The sequence below is a fragment of the Chlamydotis macqueenii genome, chromosome 6, assembly GCF_036417535.1.
Source record: "Chlamydotis macqueenii isolate bChlMac1 chromosome 6, bChlMac1.mat, whole genome shotgun sequence".
In the NCBI taxonomy this organism is placed as follows: Eukaryota; Metazoa; Chordata; class Aves; order Otidiformes; family Otididae; genus Chlamydotis; species Chlamydotis macqueenii.
Window position 1 is genome coordinate 12,534,639 of NC_141561.1, and position 21,666 is coordinate 12,556,304.

The 21,666-nt window shown below is 39.2% G+C and overlaps 1 protein-coding gene across 1 annotated transcript in view; it reads right to left on the minus strand.

Moving 5' to 3' along the window:
- Positions 1-21,666, minus strand: part of SLC49A4 (solute carrier family 49 member 4) — a 66,002-nt gene that overhangs the window by 13,734 nt on the left and 30,602 nt on the right. Inside the window, exons 3-7 of the mRNA XM_086750724.1 lie at positions 18,627-18,895; positions 12,939-13,068; positions 7,720-7,828; positions 7,039-7,106; positions 1,935-2,062 (exon numbers count right to left, since the gene is read on the minus strand). Coding sequence (XP_086606850.1) covers positions 1,935-2,062; positions 7,039-7,106; positions 7,720-7,828; positions 12,939-13,068; positions 18,627-18,895 — 704 coding nt within the window. The remainder of the gene's footprint in view (positions 1-1,934; positions 2,063-7,038; positions 7,107-7,719; positions 7,829-12,938; positions 13,069-18,626; positions 18,896-21,666) is intronic.

The following is a 21,666-nucleotide window of genomic DNA, read 5'->3' on the forward strand; positions in this document are numbered from 1 at the left end:
ATCTATTTTATGTGAACTTTAATCAGAAAAGGCTGGTATGAACCCCCCTCTGCCTATCTATGAAGTTTAAACATTATGTCACAGAAGAAAAAAGATTATTTGGTGACTGCACATTAGATCCTGATGCTTTAGATTGCCTTTTTTTGAGGAATGCACCATATTGCTGGCATTTCTATTCAAAACAAGCTTGTGTTTTATAGAAATGGGTTCAACATTTAGAGTGACACATATAAGAACAGCACAGACAGAAAACTAAAATATAATTTACAACTCGATCTAAAGAATCATCCATTTTAAAAGAAACTATAACTGCATGAAAAGAATACCCCAAGATTTTTATCAAAGGATATTAGTTTAGGATACTTTATATCAAAACCCCAAACATTGTAAGTACTTTTATGTCCTGACAGTGGATCACCTTTCCAGAAAAACCACCACAACACACCTACATGCTATAAACAAGTAATAATTCTTCTAGACCCTACATTGCATGCTGAGTTCTTTACAGAAAAAAAAAATAAAATCAGAGACAGTGCTCCATCAGCTTTGTTTCGGACCATTGGTGAGTGCATATGTAATAACTTTCACCTCTTGAAACCTCTCCCCTTCATCCTTATGCACAGACTTGAAGGGACATTCATGTGTTTGGCTGGTGGAATCAATTCAGAGGATAGTTACTGTAAAAATTTACATTACTGCAGGCTTGTAGCAATGATGCAAGCAAGCACAAGAAATAAGCTTTTATTGTATTTATTTTAAATCTGACGGAAAAGAAAGATGTAGTCATTTGGTATGACAATAGCCACCATGAAATTTGATTTCTTTATTGATTAAATTAGATTTTATTTAAACAGAATTGTTTTTGAAAAAGTTAAAATTTCAAGATAAATCACAAATTTGACCTATCCATCCAGATGGTGTTTCTCCTGAATTGATTATGTATTTCAATTTGCTGTACCCACTTTAGTTTACCGTTGTGACATATGCAATGCACCAAGGACACTTACTGAGACTCAAAGTTAATTGGAGTAAACCAGTATTTTATATACTACTCTCCACATGAAACTCTTGATTAAAAATGGGGAAAAAAAAAATTCATTTCTCCAATAATGCATAAACTTGCAATTCTTTATTCAGAATGGATTTGCAGAATTCTTTAGTTGAGTAAATATTTTTAAAAATCTCAGTATTTTAGTTTTACTGTAACCCATTACTCTGTTGAAGGTCTTGGAATAATGGGTGGATCAATCCTTTGGTGCAGACAGTAAGGTGAAGAATAGATTTTAAAGAACCAGCGCCAAGTTTCAACTAAGGGTACAGCTCACTGGCAGCTTGAGCAGACCTCTGAGCTTCTCCCCCACTCCTGCCAACAGCTTTTTTCACATCTTTGAGGTGCAGGTTGAGTTAATTTTGGGCTGGAAGAGTTCCCTGAACCTGCAAGCAGGTGCAAAAAAGAGGACAGCACAGTGCAGGGAGGGATTTAGATGGCTGAAAATACTATGAGTCACTTTGGTTTGAACTACACCATGTGTTTCCAACAATGAAAGTAAGTTTCAAACCCCTAAATTCCCAGACATGTCACTGTTTCTTATACACAATGCTATGCCCATTCATCTGATTTTTCTCGGCTTATTTCTCACCTCTGTTATTCCAAAACACTCAAACCAGAAAAACACTCACTCCCAAAATCAATTTTAAATTTATTTTCTGAGTTCTTAGTATTGGTTTTGTTAGTCTTAAATCTTTTCATGAAGTTATTCAAAGCTCGTAAAGATATTTCAGACTCAATAGGTTTGGGGGGTTTTTTTTGTCTTGGTAAAACTACTACACCACTAAAGATATAAGACTAGGTTATGATGTAGTTGATTTAATACTGCAAATATTTGCCTCCAATACCAATTACAAATAATAGGAATTAAAATAATTGTCAATACCTGTAGTTAAAGGCAGATGAGTGACACTAGTTAGACAGGTGAGAGTGAACCAGGTTGATGCTAACGTTGCTCCAGATAAAAGCAGCAGCAATATAAACTTCAGCATGCCCCTGATAAAATCTGCAAATCTAAAATAAAAGCACAGATCAGAGCAGTACAAATGCTGATTTTCATGTTATTTAAATGTGATGCTTGACAATTAATTCAGTATATTCTCATTAAACATTTTGGAGACTATAAAAACAATTTAAAAGCCATTTCTCATTTTCAGAAATAGAAAAAAGGCATTTTTATACAATGGTGATATTTCTAGCTGTCAAGCTGAAGAGCTATGGATTTTTTAGCTGTCATAAAATAACAACCAAACCAGAACAATTCTCATGGCATCAACTGAAAACACTTGGTGTACAGGAAGGGGTTTTTTATTTTTCTTCTGCATTTGTTGGACACAACATCACACCACTACTTACATCGCTGTTTTGTCAGTGTTTGCCAGTCTCCCTTGGCAGACACACCACTCAATTAGCATACGAGGAGGCTGCTGCATTTCATTCAAGACATAGTTAAGTGTCAAGATTCACTCCTGCAGGAAATGACAAAACTCCAAACACCAGAATCCCTAGATCGAAGATAACAACAAACAGCTTCTGAACCCTTGGATGCATTGGCGATGAAGCTCTCAGTGGCTCAGGCAAAGGAGGAACTCTCTACGCAGGTGGTCACGGCTGCTGGCTGTTTTGGGTTGAAATGTTCCAGAAATCAAGAGCTTGGTACCACTCCTCTCCTACAGATGCCCCACTGACAGTCTGAGGGAGAACAGCCCCACAAGTCCTTGGGCAGTCTGGCTGTTATGAAGGAAATGTGATCTTTATACCACCTGATGGTACAATTGCCTTTTTCATCTTTTTTTCTTCTTCTTTCAAGGAGATATAACGCATTTGAGCAGTGCTCACACAGAATAATTATCCGTGCAACTGCTCTTTTCAGAAGGGATTTCAACACAGCTACTAAAAAAGACGTATTAGAAAAGGCAATGTCATTTATCCACTAGTAATTTTCTATAATCTCCTGCTTAGGAAAAGTGATTTTGGGACGGAGGGGTTAAGTGTGTATGTCTAAAGAATGTCTTCTGCCCTCATAGCCTCCATAACAGCAGCACAATCCACCTCAGTTGGTCCATGATGAAGTCTGTCCCATCTGTCAGCTAACTGCCTTCTCTACCCTTACAAAGATCACTTCACAGGCAGATACCATTCAGCTTACTTGATAAAACAGGTAATGCTATCAACATTTTGAGAACTAGGAAGCCTAACTCCACATACACCATAAGAGATGTACATGTAATACAATCAAAAACAACCAACCCACCCCAAAAACCCCGCCCCACCTGTTTCCTCTTGTTTTCATTCTCCACATATTTTCATTCCACATTGAATTTAGCAGCAAGTAATTCAATAAGCAGTAGAGGAAGATCAATGCTGCATATCATCTTAAAAGTTTATGACTGCAGTGTTCAAGGGGCTTATGCATTAATCTCTAGTAGTCAGAGGTTAGCTGCTACTGTTGTTTTTTTTTCTGACAATCCAAATCCAGCAATAAGGATCACCTCAGTGGTTTGCCAGTTTCTTTAATTATTCTTTGGGATCACTGGAGTCAAAATCAGCAATTTTGAGAAGCTTCTCAGAAGCATCTCAAAGTGCAAACTTTAGGCTTCTTCCACAGAGACTCCCTGCTTTGCCTGCCAGCAATCATCACCATTCCCTTTCCTTACAGGCGAGAGCAGCTACACATATCCCATCTAATGACACATCAGCTTTCAAGGAGGGACATTCACAGACAACAGGTCTGGAAGGGATCTCTAGGGGTTCCTCCATCTCTATCCTAGCACCAGGGATACTATTGTCTTCCCATCCCCACATAACTGAAACATTTAAGATAGTTAAACAGAGCAAATATCTACCTTTACTGAGCATTTGCACTATTTGACACAAAGATCCTTGTGCGAGTACCAGTGGTAGCAGCATGCTCCAAGGAGCTCTCAGATATTACAGTGCTCCAGAAGGGTCAAACACAAACTGAGAAGTTTATGCAGCTACTGAATTCAAACAGCAACAAAAATAGTGGGGAAAAAATGACACAGCAAACTAGCCTGAACTTGGTAATCGAGGGACTTCCGCTCCCTGTCTCGTTACAGGACAAAAACACTGTAAATCTAGTCAACTCCTCAGAATACCTGTTTCAGCCAAAAAATTAAAGAATGTATTTTTATCCTCTGACTCCAATATCTGCTTTCAAACCCCTCTGTTAAAATCCTGCTTCATCATCTAGCATGTAAGTAGATGTCTGCAGCTGCTAAAAAAAGTAGGCACACCAGGAAAGAAGGCGTGTACTTGCCCAGACACAGACCTCTGAGTCTGCTGCTGGTAGCAGTCTTCTGCAACCCAGCAAATCTGATCTGGTTGAAGGTGTCCCCGCTCACTGCGGGGAGGTTGGATGAGACGACTTTTAAAGGTCCCTTCCAACCCAAACCACTCTGATTCTATGATAAATCCAGCCCTAGACTGGATCCTACAGTTAAAATCACAAATCTGCGCTGCTGAAAACACTGTCTGTTGCTAAGGAAATTATCACTATGTCATGAAGTTTCAACATTTTGACTACACTGCAGGTTAAAAGCAGGAAAAAAAACTGAGCCATGAAGGACACCACCTCAGAAATACCTATGATCACTAGCAAATGTGGAAAAAAAAAATAGTCTGAGAAAAGGGAATAGATTTATGTTTCCATGCAATGTTACGAATGTCACTCTTTGACACTGCTTTTCTTCAAACCAGCATCATTTGAAAGCTGCGAGCAAAGCGTACAGCACCTGCCAGCTGCCCAAAATAGCCCAGGCTTTTCAATTATAAAAATACATCACACAAATTAGCTAAACATATCGAAGTTCACGACTATCAAGACAGCAGTGGGTGGAGAGCAGGAGGATTTATGTATTGTGCTGAGGAAAACTTGCACCATTTTGAAAATGAGACAGATAAACAAGTCTCCAAACTGGGCATTACTTTAAATATAGATGATTTAACATCTACTGTGACGTGCAGGACCAAACGCTCCAGGGCAAGGCTCAGGTTGTTATGGTTCTAAATGGTAGAATCTGCATTGTCAAAAATGGAAGGAGCATGTTCCTAAACTGCACCAAGTTTGCTTTGATAAATTAGCAGCAGAAAAAAAAAATATTAGGATAAAAAAGCCAAAACCCAACAGCTTCTTGAGAGGTGGTTAAGGGAAAGAGCTGCTTGCTTGGCAAATCACACTTCTGACACTGAAATACATCAACTTGTCAGCCTTGACAAGAATCATTACTTAATTTTCCTAATTACAACTTTCAGCAGATTACAGTCAGACTCGTCATTGATTCAACCCCACACAGATAAATGCTGAATAGGCCTAGGAGGGAGAGTCATCCATCAGCAGTGACAAATCACCTCCTCCCTCCCTTTCTGTATGCAAACCCTCCCATTTGAACTGTGTATCACCCAAGCTAGAAAGACATATTTGGAGACAGACTGTTGGTATTTTCTTTTAATTTACTCAAAAGCAAAGCTCCAAATGCTACAAAATACTGGTATTCAACAAAGTTTGAAATCAACTTTGAAGCAGTTAAAGAGACTGTCAGCATTTCCTGAAGCCTAATCCAGGCAATATATTAAATAAATTAATTACCATAAAGATTGAGATTTGCATGTTGGCATTGAGTCAGCAGATTCTCTCCTAACAAAGTTAAGTGAGCTGCTAAGGGTGCCCCTCTACCATTGAAACATTGCAAATACACCAGAGGAATTCACGATGGAAAAGATTAAACTCATACACTACATGTAACCTTCTATGGCATCTGTGTCATTTACAGCAGTTGGTTTTAAACATCTTCTCTCAGAGAGAAAACCTGGTATCTGAGCTTAGCTAATCAAAAGCAAGTCTTTTTAGAGGAACTTTGTTTCAACAGATTAAGTCCTTTGGCCTGCATCTAGAGTGGACAGGAGGGAAGCGCTTATTTCCCCTAGGTCAGGAGTTTTTTCCTCTCCTCCATCACAGTTGCTAGGCAGCCTGCAAAACGTCAGGATGAGAAACCTCACATTTCTTTAGGCATTGTGTACTCTGATGCTGTACAGCAAGTGAGAAAATAGTGCTTCAATTTCTGTCCTAAAAAGATGTCCCTCTGGGTCCACAATCCCACAATGACTGCAACAATGACAGACCTCTGCCCTTGTGCTAAACTCACTGCAGAACTGGAGTCTGAAGAGTGGACACAGAGAAGCCAGGACAATGCTTAGATATCTCGATCCAAGGGGAACATGCGATTGGTTTTAATCAGTTTTATAAATTCACTGTTCAAGTACCTCCTGAAAGACTTTCTCCCTCCCCCTGCCTCTTTTTTTAAAGGGGATCTCAACGAAGAAAAAGCAGCAGCCTTTTTGAAGGGCAATCCATTTTTTGCTTTTCCACTCCACATCTTATCAGCATTCATAACTACCAGAGAGAGCTGTATTTGGATATTTTAAAAGCATAGGTACATGCATACTGTAGCCCATATCAGTACAGCAAAAACCAGTTAGGTCATATAGGAATCCAGCAATCTGGACAAAATGAGTCCAGACTAATTTCTCTGTGGAGGAGTGTAACATTATTGTGGGTAGGCTGCCTGTGCTACATTCCCAATATCCGTTTGGGAATCAATATGCCCAAAAGTATTGGTGGAAGGAGACAGACACTAATTTCTGCAGTGCTTTCCAAATGTGCTACAGTGAGTTCTCCCTCGTACCAGGCAGCTGAATTCACAAGAACTGTGTTTAAAAGGAGCATACAGGAATCACTTGTCAGGAGTAACAGTATGACTTGCCAAATTGAGGTACACATGTGTGGAGTTCTCAACCTCTAACACAGAATATACAAATTATCGCCTTAGAAGAACTATATCACAACCCCAGAATGCATTTTGCATTTCAAGTTTCTAGAAGATGAGAAAAAACAAGTTATGTTATTAAAAGGATAAGCTAAATGACAATCAGAGTTGAAGAAATGGAGAAGGACATGTAATTATTCCCACCTTGCCATCGCTATGCCAACAACACAGCCTCCAACTATAGACCAAAATCCAATCCAGCCTGCATCTACCTGACAGGAAAACAAAACAAAACAGAGAAATGTGTTAAAGCTGAGAAAATAAGATGTTAAGATATTACTTTCAAAACAAATGGTGTGCAGGAGCTGCTCGCAACAGCCCCCGACAACAATCTGAAATGCAAGACTTTTTCTAGGATATTCAAAAGGAAATAAATTCACTAAAAGAAACTATGACTAAATAGCCTGTGCCCTAAATGTGACCTCTTTATAGAATCTGAGTAATGTCCTTTGGATTTTTATAACACTATCAACAGCTTAGAAACCCTCTTCTCCCCACTTCATCTTTTCCACCTGGTAAAGATTATTTTCTTTTACTAAAGATGGAGCAGCCAACAATACTCCTGTTTGTTTACCTGCCTCTTCCTTCTTGCCAAAAGGTGCACACAGTTCTGAAAATACCCACCGCTGGTGGAGAATCAGCAGGGAGAATCATGAGTTTGGGATGCCAAAGCTACAGTTTATTTTGTTTAAAATTTCAGGAGAAAAATAGTCCATATGTACTAATAGCAGCTTAAACAAAAACATGATAAAATCTTATGCTAGTGCAAAATAAAACCATGTCACTTACAAAATAGCTGCTGATTATGAGTGAGGAGATACTTACTTGGCTTACGTGAACTGGTGTTAATATCAAATCCAGAACACCAGACCAGCCAGAGAAAACACCCAGCGGTATGGCATAGGCTAAAGCAACCATCAAGAATCGGAAATTGCTGTGAAGACAAAACACAAGCAATTAGCTGCAACTTATGTTAGGAATTGCACCAAGATCAGTTGCTAGAGTAAATTACACCCTACAATCTATATTCTGCCCATCAAGAAAAACAGCAGAGGTCTGAAGGAGTGAGCCACGAAAAACAAGAAAGGTATCCAGCCACGCCACTGGAGTTAATGTGGCTGAGATGTTACTACCTTAGCACTGTGATAACAAAAAAGCCAGTCTCCTCACGTAGTTCAAAGATTTTTCTAACATGCCAGGCTCACGTGTTTCATTTCCACAAGCAATTCCTCCATGCATTTGCATGGGCAACCTACTTAGCCTACACTGTTTGTATATTACAAACAATAAGCACTAATTTAAATGACAAAAAGTGTATTTCAACAATAAAATCAGGGATTCATATTTTTTGAACCACTTCTTGCTTTTTTAAAGCCATTTTACTTTTCTTTATTTTGGTGAAAGGCAGAGAGAGCTCTGGGAATGAGATGGGTACAGTTGCAAGAGTGGAAAATTTTGACAGTTTGAACTGTCAAAAAAACAGATACACATATAATATTCTGCTCTAAACAGTCAACGTGTTTCCTTTTTCTTCTCAATTATTCAACCTTTAGTATTCAGTGAAGATGAAGCAAAGTTGTGTCATTATCATAATTGTACACAGCTAAACAAGAGTTGGCAGACAAATACCACCACCAGTTTCCCCCACTCACCCACCATAACAGAAAGCAAATGTGAAATCTTCGCTAAGAGTCATCCAACTTTTTCTCAAAAATGTTTCAATTTGGGAATAAAACCAGAAAAATACACCGTGGACTCTGCAACATTGATATTTTAAAAAGAAGATTCCAAGGTTATCCCATGGGATATGTCTAACCACAAACTGTGCCCCCCCACCCTGCTTTCCCAAAAAATTTACATAAAATTGATCCAGATCAGTACCAGTTCCTTCACATGCAGCAGCAATTTGATAGCACACAGTTATGAAAGCCAAGAGGGAGAGAAAGAGCTTCAAATACTCTCCAAAACATTCAGAGGTTTGCAGCAGAAGAGCAGCAGAAGACCCACACACAGCACACCAGCCAGCGTTTTTTTTTGCACTGTTCTTTTTCACACATCCTCTTCTTGAATAACACATTTCTACCGCATGAACATATCCTCCTCTTCCAATATCATTCATGTCAGATTTACTTTTTAATGCAAAGAAAAACAACTCCCAAACTTCCAGCTTTTCCACACACTGCTTATCTTTCTCTGAATGCTGAAGTGTTTGCTGTGTTCCTGACAACTTCTTTTCTCTTAAGAATGCCATACTCTTATCCTAGTCTATCTTCTATCATCTTGGCATCTCTTAAGGCAGGTTTTCTGACGCTATTTAATAGTATCCATGTAAAAGCTGATTCAACATCTGTAGAGTAAAATAAAGGGGAAAGTGTCCATTTTGCATGGACCTTATATAGCCATGTCATAGACTGCAGAGGGAACAAGTCTGAAAGCACTCTTCCAAAATAACACTTGCTCAATATCCAAAATCTTTGGCTATCTGAACCTCATCTTCACTCAAGAACTACTTTTGAGGGGGTGAGTACTCTGTAACTTACTTGACCGCCATCTCCTGTGGCATATTTGTCTTCTGTAAACCAAGCAATGAGACAGACTGGCATGTGGGACAGCTGCTCCGTGCCATGTCCAGCTCCTAGTACCAATACTAGAGAACCAGCTCTGCATCACGACACCCTCCAATGACAGAAGCTGCCACCCTGCCTAGTCTCCAGAATAAGGAAGGTGACCAGAAGAAAGGATGCATGGCAGTGACAGAGCAGTACCGATCACCAGATGTCATTCAGTCCCCTTGTCCAGCAAGAGCTAGCACTGGCTACATTAAACGCAAAGCCATTTGAAACATGCATTTTAAGCAGCAGCTCTGCTTTTCATCGCTCCAGTCTCTTGTATTTGTTTTTGCAATTTTGCAATTGCTTACTGAAAATAGAAAAATGTGCTGTCTGTCACACCATCAGTTGGTGAACCCACACTGTTTTCCACCGTATCAGCCCTTCTGACAGGATATCCGCATTAGCCTCTCTGTTAAACCATTCTGCTGGAATATGAATTGGCTTTTTACGTCTGTTTTTTCAAAAACCTACTTAACACCACTAGAATCTGTAAGACAGGCTGGTTCAGAGGGGAGTCCTGTCAAAGTCAGTCATCATTTTCAGAATAACTTTGACAGGGCCTATTAACATCAGGTACACTCTGAGCAGCTTCCATCACTAGATGGTGATGTCATATGAAAGTGTCATTAAAGAAATAATGATGTACAAAAACTGTTATGAAATTTCAAAATTGTTTACATAATATATACACTACTTGAAAATATAAAAGGCACATAATTGGCTAAAAGCATCTAATTACTTCAAAGCAAAAATCATGACTTTTTTTTTAATACAGATTTTACGGCTTAGCAACTATTTACTTTTATTAGATTTTTTTTCCATGGAAATCTGTGGTGTATTCTGAAATGTGAGGGGAAAGAAAAAAAAAAAAGTCATATTTGCCTCACCCAAGAAACAGAGAAAGCACCATACTTTTTCTAACGGAAATTCAAACTACACTTGTCATAGTGTGCAATCGACTGTTAAAATATTTGGGCTTAGCTCCCAAACCATGACTAATCTGTTGTCTCCCACTGCAGGCTGTGAGAGTTGGTATCAGGAGATAACCAGAGATCAGCTAATTGTTATAATCTGTCAGAAGCAGGAATCCTCCAAATCAAGAACAACCACCAAGTCCCTAAGCAAGCCCCCAAAAATGGCCTACGGGGACAGTTGACCCTAAGAAGGGATGTGTAATACAACTCTGCAAGAAGGAGCTCATGAAGATGACTGCCCAAGGACCTGAAGGCATGAAGAAGTGTGGGAGTTGCAAAGATGTGATAGATCCCTTTGGCGTCCAAGGAAAAAGGTCAATTACTTCAATGGTAAAGTTACAGCTTTATTTTGAAATAATAAAACTGCAGCCTGGAGTAGAGAAGAGGGAAATAATGAACATCTCAATTGTCATGACTGTTTTCTGGTGCATAGTTGGGTCAGCCCACCAGCTCACACACATCCTAAATGCCTTACACACAGTTCTTATACCAGAGGGTAAGTCAGCAATAGGAGGAAATCATGATTTCCTGGTACTCATCAGCTGATTACCTTCAGTCTACACCATTAAGTCAAAAGAAAGGCTCTCTGTGCCAAGAATTATGAAGCCTAGATTAGGCAGGCAACACAGCTTAGAAGCCTAAAAAACCAGATGATGGATTTCTCTTGAAGCATGGCAGATACCATTTTCTTTTATAAAACCCACTTGCTTGATGGATTGTTCCTGAAAGCCTCCCCAAGATAAGTGGATTTAACGATGAACTGTTGATTACTTCATGTACAGAGGAATGAAGAAGTGCCTTTGATAAGGGGCAGCATGGAAGAATGCATAAAGACCAGAGAGAAGGGAGAGCTACCGGACCGCATTTCAAAATATCTCTTGGTACTTGGAGACACTATAAACTATGCTCATTATTTAAGTGTCCAGTTTGTTTTCTTAAGTGTCATTGATTGTGACTAGTAAGCCAGCTTTGCTGTTTACCTCCTGACTTTACAAGTATCTCAGGTCCACTGTTTACAACACTTTGAACAAGGAATCTAATGGTTATAAAGCTCCCAGAGTACTGTCAACAGAAATTTTATAAGTCACCTGTGGAGTCAGTTGCTGTTTGGATTTCTGTTCAACAGCAACATTTTTACAACACAGCCCTCAGGCAGGGTCTCACCACACACTAGCTTGGGTGCTTAACAGCATTATTGTGTGTGCTAAGTGTCCTTATGGGCATTGCTATTTTTTAATATCCTGAGTAGGTCACTTTGCAAGCTAAGCAGCCAGCTGTACTCGCACCTTCTCCCAACTGCCAGCCTGTTCCAGAATGACCACACAGGATTAAGCATCTTGGCAACTATTTACTCCCCCAAACTGAAACAAAAGCCTCCAAAAACAAAAGAAAAAAACAAAAACAATGACATCAAGGAATGAGTTGTTTTTGCTGGCTGTAAACACACTTTTAGAAAGTAAAACCCACAATAGGTCTGTAATAACAGAATGCCATAAGCTCCACAATGATCAAGTTTCAAGCAGCCCTTTGTACGTAGATTCAGCTCCTATCACCACATCGCCAAAGAAATCGCTGCAGCAAGAGCCTGAAGTTCCCCAGTGAAGTCAGCCATACTCCACACCACTGGAGCGGTGGTTCTTTGTCCCAGGAAGTTCATCTGTGCAGTACCACATACAGGGCACACACCTTCACAGTTATTCAGCATTATTATTTGTTGCTTTAGCTGTTCCTCTGAGATCAGATTTTCATTACACACACATTGTACAAAAACTGGAGGGGACGACACCGTGTCTTATCAAAAGAGCCCGAGGGAGAAAAGTTGCAAGGCTAGAAACGTTACTTTCTTTATAATTTTTTCTTTTTAAAACAAAAAAAATTTAAAGGAAACTAACTCACCTTTGAATCTGTCTAGAAACACATCTGGAGACACTCCTATTCCCACTTTACATTTTAACATACAACTAATGAGATTTAATAGATCATATAACAGTTTCAGATAGCTTATCCATTGCTCCCACGGCTGAATGAAAGCAGCTGAATACTCTTTGCATGACAAGCGAATCCCAAACTCACTCCAATACAATAAGCATGGGGAAGTTGTGCCATGTGTTGTCAATTGTTATCTCACACCTAGCAGTACACGCACTGTTGAAAATCTTCTGTAATCTGATGTAACAGAAGCAGTGCATGAGAAAATTCGTGCTAACAAGATGACTAAAGCAGTGTTAGTGCTGAAGGACTCTGGCATGAAGGCTTGAGATATACCAAATAATTTAAAATTTAATGTCTGCTTCTTAGGAGTTAGCATCCTTTTATGCCTCAGCATTAATATTTAATTTTATTTTGTCTAAAAGCACTACAAACCGTCTTGTTTGCTCAATGAGAAGATTAAAGCACACTTGTTTTTATTTATTTAGGTGCTGATCTGCTTTGAAGTGGAAACCCAGTGAGGACCTACCTTAAGAGCCTGCAAAAACTCCTCCTGTAGCTGAGCCGTTGACTTGCTGCAGCCACGCTGGGAGGGAATGGAGGGCGCGAGGGGAAGTAGGCCAACGCTGCGGAAAATATCAGGGAAACCATTCCAAATTCTAAACAAGAGGGCAAAGAAAAACAAAACCGAGAACAGATGTTAGCACCAAAAGACTTATTTTGGTACAGCATTGTTATCAGCCAGCCTCTGACACATAAATCCCACCAGAAGTGCTTTGCTGCTCCCAACAACAGAACTCTATAACTTGAAGTAGAATATCTTTTTTCCTCCCCAAGCGAGATTTCAAATTGAGATGGAGAATCAAAGAGATGAAGAAATACCAGCAGTCCATTCCAGTGACAGGAGCTGCAGAGCACCAGGCTCACAATTGGGGAACTCAGTGAAGCAAAAGGAAAACTTTTGCTTTTTCTCTTTAGAGAGAGCTGCGTTATGAAGATTTGGCCACGTTCCCTCACAATGGAAGTAACACAGTGCAGGTAACAGCGTGCTAGAGACTTGAAACAGATGGGACTGGGGAAGCCCCAGGGCATGGAACAACAATTACTTGGCACACAGGATGGTGAAGGCAAACAAAAGGTCAAGCAAGGCAGCATCTCGGACACAAACAGTATTACATGGCAACAAAATATAAAGAGAAAAGCGTAAGGGCAGCCATGGCTCAAGAACAGAAAGAGCACGGGTAATAGCGAGAAAGATGGAAAAAACACAGCTGTTTGCAGATGCTTCTCTTGTTCAGCAGCAGGTATTCTAGATCTTTGAAAAATTTTATAGCAGAAATTTGGACCTGAACTTGCAAAGTGATGAGCACTTCACAGAAAAGACTCAGCAAGTCTCATGATCAGACATTCTGAGGAAAAACAACTCTACCCACAGTGAGTCTAATTAATTTGTTTTACAGGCCTTTTACAATGTATATGATGTTCTCCACAGTCCTCAGTCCTGGTATTTCTCCTATCCCCTCTGAAAACAAGATTCGCTGCTGCTGGAGAGAAAGATGTATAGCTGAAGTGTGTTATCTTAAAAGAACCTGTGATCTTGTAACAAAGAAATTTTCACTGACACTACAAATAAATTCCAGCAGAGCTGGATACTCAATTGTGTTCGTTCTTTTTTTTTTTTTTTTCTTTTTTAATAAATCAATATGAACATGGCACTTCGCCAGCACTTCTGCTAAACCAGAAGAAAATAAATTCAGGAAACTGAAAAGTAAATAACACTCAGTCTAAATGGATCAGCTGGAGATGGTGAAGGGAAAGGAGTGCTTCTACTTGGTATATGGAAAAAAGTCTCCAGTAAATTTATTGTGAAGGCATACTGGGAACATAAAAATGCCATTCTTCACAATCAAATACTAAAGGATTAATTTTGAATTATGTGGTGTCTCTTTTCTGATGTGGACTAATTGCATGTTTTGAGGGTCAAAGGCACTTTAACTAGACCTTCTCGCTGTATCTCCTCTGTTCTCCTGAAAACAGATTAATTTCTATCTTTGTGTTCATTCTTTTTGAGACCACGAGTAGTGAATAAAGAACTGGCTGTAACTGACCACTGCAGATCTAAGAAAAGGATGAGATGCTTTGTCACTACAGGATGATACTAGACAGGGAAGCAAGGCTTGCCAAAAGCTGTTTCTCTCTTTCTCCTGCATCTAGGTCTACATATGTGTTTATAGGCATACACATGTACATGTATACATATATTAAAGGAAGATTTCAGACTGCAGACAGGTATAGCTCACAAGAATGTGACCAAACAAACCCATAAACCTTGCCCAAGTGCTTATTATTTAACTTCATTATACTGCAATGCCATAAGGGGAAAGGCTAGGTCTTTTCCTAAAGAATGTAAAACACATTGACAATTTTTTAAGTCACAGTAATATTTTATAACAGGTGCCCATCTGGGGGCTCTTCCATGGGTTGCCTGAAGATTCCTGCCAGTCAGATTGCTGCAGTAAGAGCAGTACAGTAACATTTCATTTTTAATTACTAAATTCAGTATGCTGTCCTTGTAGTACCTTCTTGCAACTCTTTAATGTTTCCCAGTGTTATACTTCCCAGGCCAACAAATTTGCCTTGCAAGCCCTGCCCTCATGCACAAAAAAAAAGAGCAGATTTCACTTTGGAAACTAAAGCAGCTCCCTCTATTGAAGAATAAAAGTCTTTAGTGCCATCTTAGCTCTGTGTATCACACACTTGCCCCCTGTCAAAAGCTGAGGTACTGCCAACCAGATCCAGCTTCTTACATGCAGCATTCCTTCCTCATTAGGAAACCCACACTTTTACCTCCATCATCATCTACTCTACCAGAGTAGCTAAAGAAAACTACAGTCCCAGGACAAGTTCTAGATTTTAAGTAGAGAGTAAAAGTAAGCAGGAGAGAAAAAGGTATCAAATAGGTCAATATTGAGACTGAGGGAGCTGCAGTCACAAAGGAGGAGCTTTTCCACAGGAGCTATCGGCTTCTCAACAGCACAATGGATAAAGCAAAGATCTTGGAATTGGGCAAGTCAGCATAAATCCGTGTGCAGAAATACAACTGTGTATATCTCTTGTGGAAGAGTGAATCTGGAATGCTTCACAGAAGCTGGGTTCCACATCACAGTGACCTGTGACTGTCAAAATGGAGAGATGTCTGCATCTTTGCCTAGGAATTAGGCACCCTGCTGCCTAAGACCTGAACAGAATAAAAGAGGTTTACAGAGACGCAAGCCTCCTTGATATAAGGTCTTCTTCCTTCAGATAGGCTACTTATAGCACAAAAACCTACCCAAACCCAGAAACTCTCCTCCCCATCTTGTCCTGGAATGTAAAGAGCAAATGAGGGCACTTCATATACACACATGCATTTTTTTGAAACAAATAATCATTTTGTATTGATGTTTAGAAAAGCACACAGCTAAAAGCTCTGGCTGCAGCCCAGAAGAATTCAAGCTTCCTTGTGCAATCCAGGTAATACAATTCAACCCTGACTTGCTACATCTGTACTATTTCAGTTGTGAACCAGAATGTGCAATAACACAGAAAGAGGCTGTGGTAATTCAGCTGAGCTCTTAGTCCCTGTTTGAAATAAAGGAACAGCAATTTATAAAAACATAGAAGAGACTGGAGTTAACAGAGCAATTTCAGAATTAGTTTATAAGCAATTGCTTCGTAATCATGTTTGAGGTTAAGTCTTTGGAAAATTAGCATACTCTTGGCATGTTACTGATCTCAAGTTAACAATTCACATCACTGCAGTCTTTTAAGAGTCATCAACTAACTTTTGGAGTCTCCTTATCTAACACTACCTCACACAAAAGCAACCAGTTCCACCAGAAACACAATTCTGTTCGGAATGCAGAATGCATATCCTGTGAAACCGGCTTTCTCATAGTATCTGAAAGGAGAAGTCAAACCAAGCCTGACCGTACTTGCTAAAGAAGTGGGGAAGTGGGACATCTGGGTCCAGCTCTTGTTCTGTCACATTCTGTAACACCTTTATTAGCAATCTGTGAAGTCAGTTTGAGCTTCATTCTCTGCCCAGCTGATTAAGTGGACATATAATACCCTACCACGCCTATCAAGTATTTTTTGGTCCACAGGTGAACAGAGGTGTACAACTACCCTGAGGCAGTCACCCACCACAAAGCAGCCTTCCTTCCACCTCTGGAGCCTACCTGGCATAACAGAGCACAGTGGAAGCGACAGCAAGGACCTTGCACCTTCAGCTCTCCAGGGAAACAGGGGAAGTGAGACAGGACAAATCCCACAAGAGATTCAAAGTAACCTCCTCTTTGACAGTTCCTACCAATTTTAAACCCATTGGACGTTTTGCCACCATCACAGCAATTCACCGCAGGTCATTAACATTCAGGAAACAGCTCTTTGTTTCCTGTACAGCAAAAGGGGCTGTAGCTCCTAAAAAGATGCACTCCATACAACACAAGTGCAGCTGCACAAAGAAATCTAACTCTGTTCAAAGCACTTTCAAATACTAAGAACTACAGATGCCCCACAAAACATTTTCTAGAAAGCTGAAGAGCTGCTGTAGGATCATCTTACGCTGGGATCAATCTCAAACGGGTCTATGGGATGTTCCCAAACCCTTGCTGGCTCAGAAAGGCACAAAGAGCTGTGCTGAGACACAGGGAAGGCAAGACGCCTCTGAACCTTGGTGGTGGACAAGATACATCACGGTTTCTGAAGAAAATGCTTAGGAAAACCTCCCAGAAGAGAACAGATGAGAAAGTTAACCTAAAGGGCTGCTGAAAGCAACATTTTAGTGCTACCAGACTCACCACAGTGGTTTTAGGCACAAAACTGTACTTTCTTTAGGTGGACAAATTCTTCTCTCCCTGTTGAAAATTAGAGGGAGAGCTAAAGCACTTCTCTAATGGCTAGATTTTCCCTCCCCTTATCTACTGCTCCTCAGGACAAAAGCTGACTTGCCTTCATGTTTCCTTCTTTCACACTTGTTGTCTTCATCTGCCATGAGATTTTCAGAGTCTAACATCATATTTACCTCTGAAAAAGACCTAGCCAACCCAAATTTCTTTGTTGTTCCAATACATTTGAGTCCAGTAAAAAGTTACTCAAAAATATTTGCTGAAATAGTGACCCAGCTTCTACTACGTTTTCTTTAAAACGAACAGTAAAGTGGCCCTCACCCAGCAGGAGTATTAACTCGACAAAATTTCCAAAAGAATAACATCCAGGAATAAATGACCACAAACAGCTAACTGAATCCCATAATCCTGCATATAAACTACACACTCTATATACTTTAAGACTTCTGGAACACTTAGGGCTAACTCCTGGCTGAATTTCAGAGGCTGCAATTATAAGGGGAGGAAAAACTCAACCACATGTAGGACTGCCATGATATGGTAAAGTTCAGCTGCTCTTAACGCTATCCCAATTTATATCCACTAAGAATCAGATCATAGACTTAAGCCACTTAAGCAACTCTTTTTCCTTAAAGCTTGCTGCTGATTTCTGTAAGCGACACAAAGACCTGTTAGAAGCCATTGCATGAAAAAGAGGAAGGACGGAAAATCTAAGTTATATCAGGTGAACTTTTTTTCACCGAACTTCTACCACTTCATTGAAATTGCTCACCAGATAAGAATTATGTGGTTTTAGTTAAAAACAGAATCTACTGAATTTACTTTCAATGTTCGATTCTTAATCTAATCACATTTGAAAGGCATATGCAAGTCATATTAACACTGATTTAATGCAGAAGATAATTTAATGCTGAAAGACTACTGGATTTCCATCCTTACAGAAACAAAAGAAAAAACCCAACCTGTCACAGACACATTTTTTAAAAGAAAATTCAAGAAGCAAAAACCAGTTTGGAAGCTCAGGGCAAGTGTAAGCTCTCCTAACATCAGCTGATACAAACAACCAAAATACTTCATTTGGAATCAGTCTGTACAGAAGGCTATTTTTAAATCTTTCCTGCACAAAAGGGGAAAAAAAAATTATTTTACCGCTTCATTACTTTCCATCAGCTACTAATTGTTTTCTATGCAGACCAGCCACTAGAGGGTAGTGGTTCACAAGTACCAAACACACACATGAGAGTATGTAAATTTTTAATTTTTTTTTAAATAAAATTTAAAAAAAATTTAAATAAAATTTTTAAATAAAAAAAAAAATTAAACCACACCTGCATACAGCACAGCCTCAATGCGGTCCTTTATGTGGTCTGTGTTGCTCTGCGCCACCAGCGAGAGGTGAGAAGTTCCATTAGGAGATGGCACTACCAGAGGTCCCACTAAAAACGCGCCAGCAGCACCCAGGTAATTGAGCAGAGACGCGATGGCCGTTGCTGTGGCACGTTCATCCGGAGAAAACCACGTCGTGGAAAGAAATGGTGCCGCGTTCATCACAGTTGGCCCCGCCAAGCCATTTAACAGCTGCCCTCCGTGAATCAGCCTCGAATAGAGAAGACAGACCACGGTCATTTGGATGACAATTGCTTTTTTCTTTTCTAATTAAAAAAGCATGTAAGATATGGAGTGCTGAAGATGGAGTCACTGCACAAAGAAATGAAAGTCCTGTACAAAAAAAGGATATTCTATACACTAAAAGAAGCTCTATTAGAGTGATTTAAAAAATCCAGAGCTACTCTGTTCTCATTATCTCAGATAAAAGGAGAAGCAACTGTTCTCTTCAAAGCAGGAAAGGGAGAGGGAATAAAAGTGACTTTATTTGCAGAAAAAAAGGTATCATGATAGGATATAAAAGTAGAAAGGCGTAGTAGCAGGAAAACTTTAGTTACAAACACCTTAAACCTGACCCCTTGCCTCAAAACCCAACTGAAGATTTAAATTAGTTATGGCAGATCAAAAAAATCTAAACACTTCAGCAAAACAGTCTGCATATTTTTTCACTGCATTATTTATTTTTATTTACACACTCAGATGAGCTCTATGTGCCTACAGATGAGGAGGTCGGGCTGCTGAGAATTCCAAGAGAATAGTCTTCTCCAGCAATCTGGCTATTCTCAACATACTGTTAAAACAGCCAAGCAGACTCAGATTTTTCTCATTTTTCACACTCATTGGGATTTAACAGATAAAACTGGTGACAGAACAGAGATAGTACTTCCAAGTAGTGAAGTCTCTAAAAACTTAATATTAGTACTATGAGTACATACCAAAAGGGCTTCTTGAAGGCTCTTCTAGAGGTGGCAGTAAGCCAGAAATCTTCCACTTTGCCTTTTCCAAAAAGTGATCAACCATGAAAGGCAAAAGCATTTTGGAATTTATGTAAAAACCTCATGTCTCAAAACCAGCTAGTCAGTCAAACAAAACATCACAGCCCTCCAAAGTAGATCTATCATTCTGCAGTAAAATGGTGGCAGATGATACTTTTAAATGGGTGGTGTTTTTCTAAGCATAGCAGGAACTTGATGTTATTGCTGCGAGACTTGAGTTGTCAGACAAAAAGCTACGGCCTGAAAATGGGGAAATATAATCTAGCATTTAGGCAGTGTTTCAACCGACAAACGGCTGAATAATATACAGTGTAGCAGGAGTTTTTTAAAGCTCACAAAGGAACAAAATATGCAGAAGAAATGCTGACAGACTCTTCATCAAATTAACAAGCTAGCTTGCAATAACAAGTAATAGATGCTCCTGATTCTCAGTGGATTAGAAAATACATTTTTAAAGAAAGTTTATAAAAGTATAAAGAAAAAGAAAAAGCTATTACATATCACCTGAAGGAAACACTTTCAAACTCAAGACTGAAGTTATAATAAAGCAGTAATTTTGGGTTTTTTTTAAGTTCACGTAGTAAGGACAGATTTCATTACTATTTGTTCATCACGTGCTTCAGATGGACACCACTAACACACAGTCAGGCTTTTTAATGCTTATTAAACTATGCCCCTCCAATAAAGTAAAATGAAATAGTTTTAAATAAATAAAAAGCACTAAGGAATGCTCTGTACAGATTTCTGGAGGAGATATTACATGAATCCCTTATGATTACTTTCCAACCAAATGTACTTTGGACAAACCAAGGCATCCTTGTGCACTTTGGTATTTTCATTCCACTTGTCTCACCACAATAAGTTATTCTCAAACTTATCCTAAACTATTCCAGGGTATTTGCGGAACTATGCTACATCGCCAGAAACAGCTGCATTTAAGTAGCAAGTGAGGTAACTACTGTAACATACAAAGATTTTATATCAGTATTTCCTCTTGCTCCAAAGTGGAATTAATGCTAAAATTGTGGTTTCGTTATTGTATGCCAGGAAAAAGGCGTCACCACAAAATAACCTTTATAACTATAGGCACCATACTAACACTTCTGTTGACTTATACTGCTATGATAATATTGTTTTAATTCAAATATGTCTACTCTAGGGAAATCCTAAGGGCAAATAGAAGTAAAATCAGAAAAATGTACACCAGTTTTTCTGCAACACCTATGGGCATGCAGGCACTTAATCCAGTAGAAGCAGCAAAGTATTGTAAAAAAATCCCAAACAAACCACCAAAAAACCCAGTTCATATGTTGTGAGAATTACACATACTCTTTTCATGTACTTACACTTCAGATGTTGATTCATGTATTTACATTTCAGATAAAACACCCCTGGGATTTATCTAATCTTAATCTATCAAACTCCACCATCTGAATAAAGCTCTGTAACTGACCTCTATGCTCGAGGGAGACACAGATGTTAATTCTACTTTGCAGATCCAAAGGGAGAAAGTATCTTAATCCAGAACTTTAACTCTACATTACTTCTCTGTCTTAGTTTTTTTTGTTTTGTTTTGTTTTCCAAAGAAAACACCGATTTTTGTCTCTGTAGATCTCTTCTCTTGCTGTTCTCCTGCCCGGTATGCTGTCTGTTCCTATGGATTTGCCCTTCTTTCTGCATTTTTGGCATTTACCAAGCTTGACATCATCATCCCAGGTAAAGCATCTCTTATCTTTGTATTGCTTATCTATATGGTATCTAATGTATTGCTGTTAATAAACACTATCTTCAGACTAAATGGTCACTGATATACAGACTACTACCTCAATATCTCTGCATGTAACAGCTTAAATATTATTTTACCCATTTTTTCAATACTGGCTTGAATTAAACTACTTTTTTTCCTGAGAAGACAACTATTTGCACTGTTCCTCTACACATCCTTAACTCACTTCCCTAGAGAGGCAGGGACAAGAGATTAAAAATG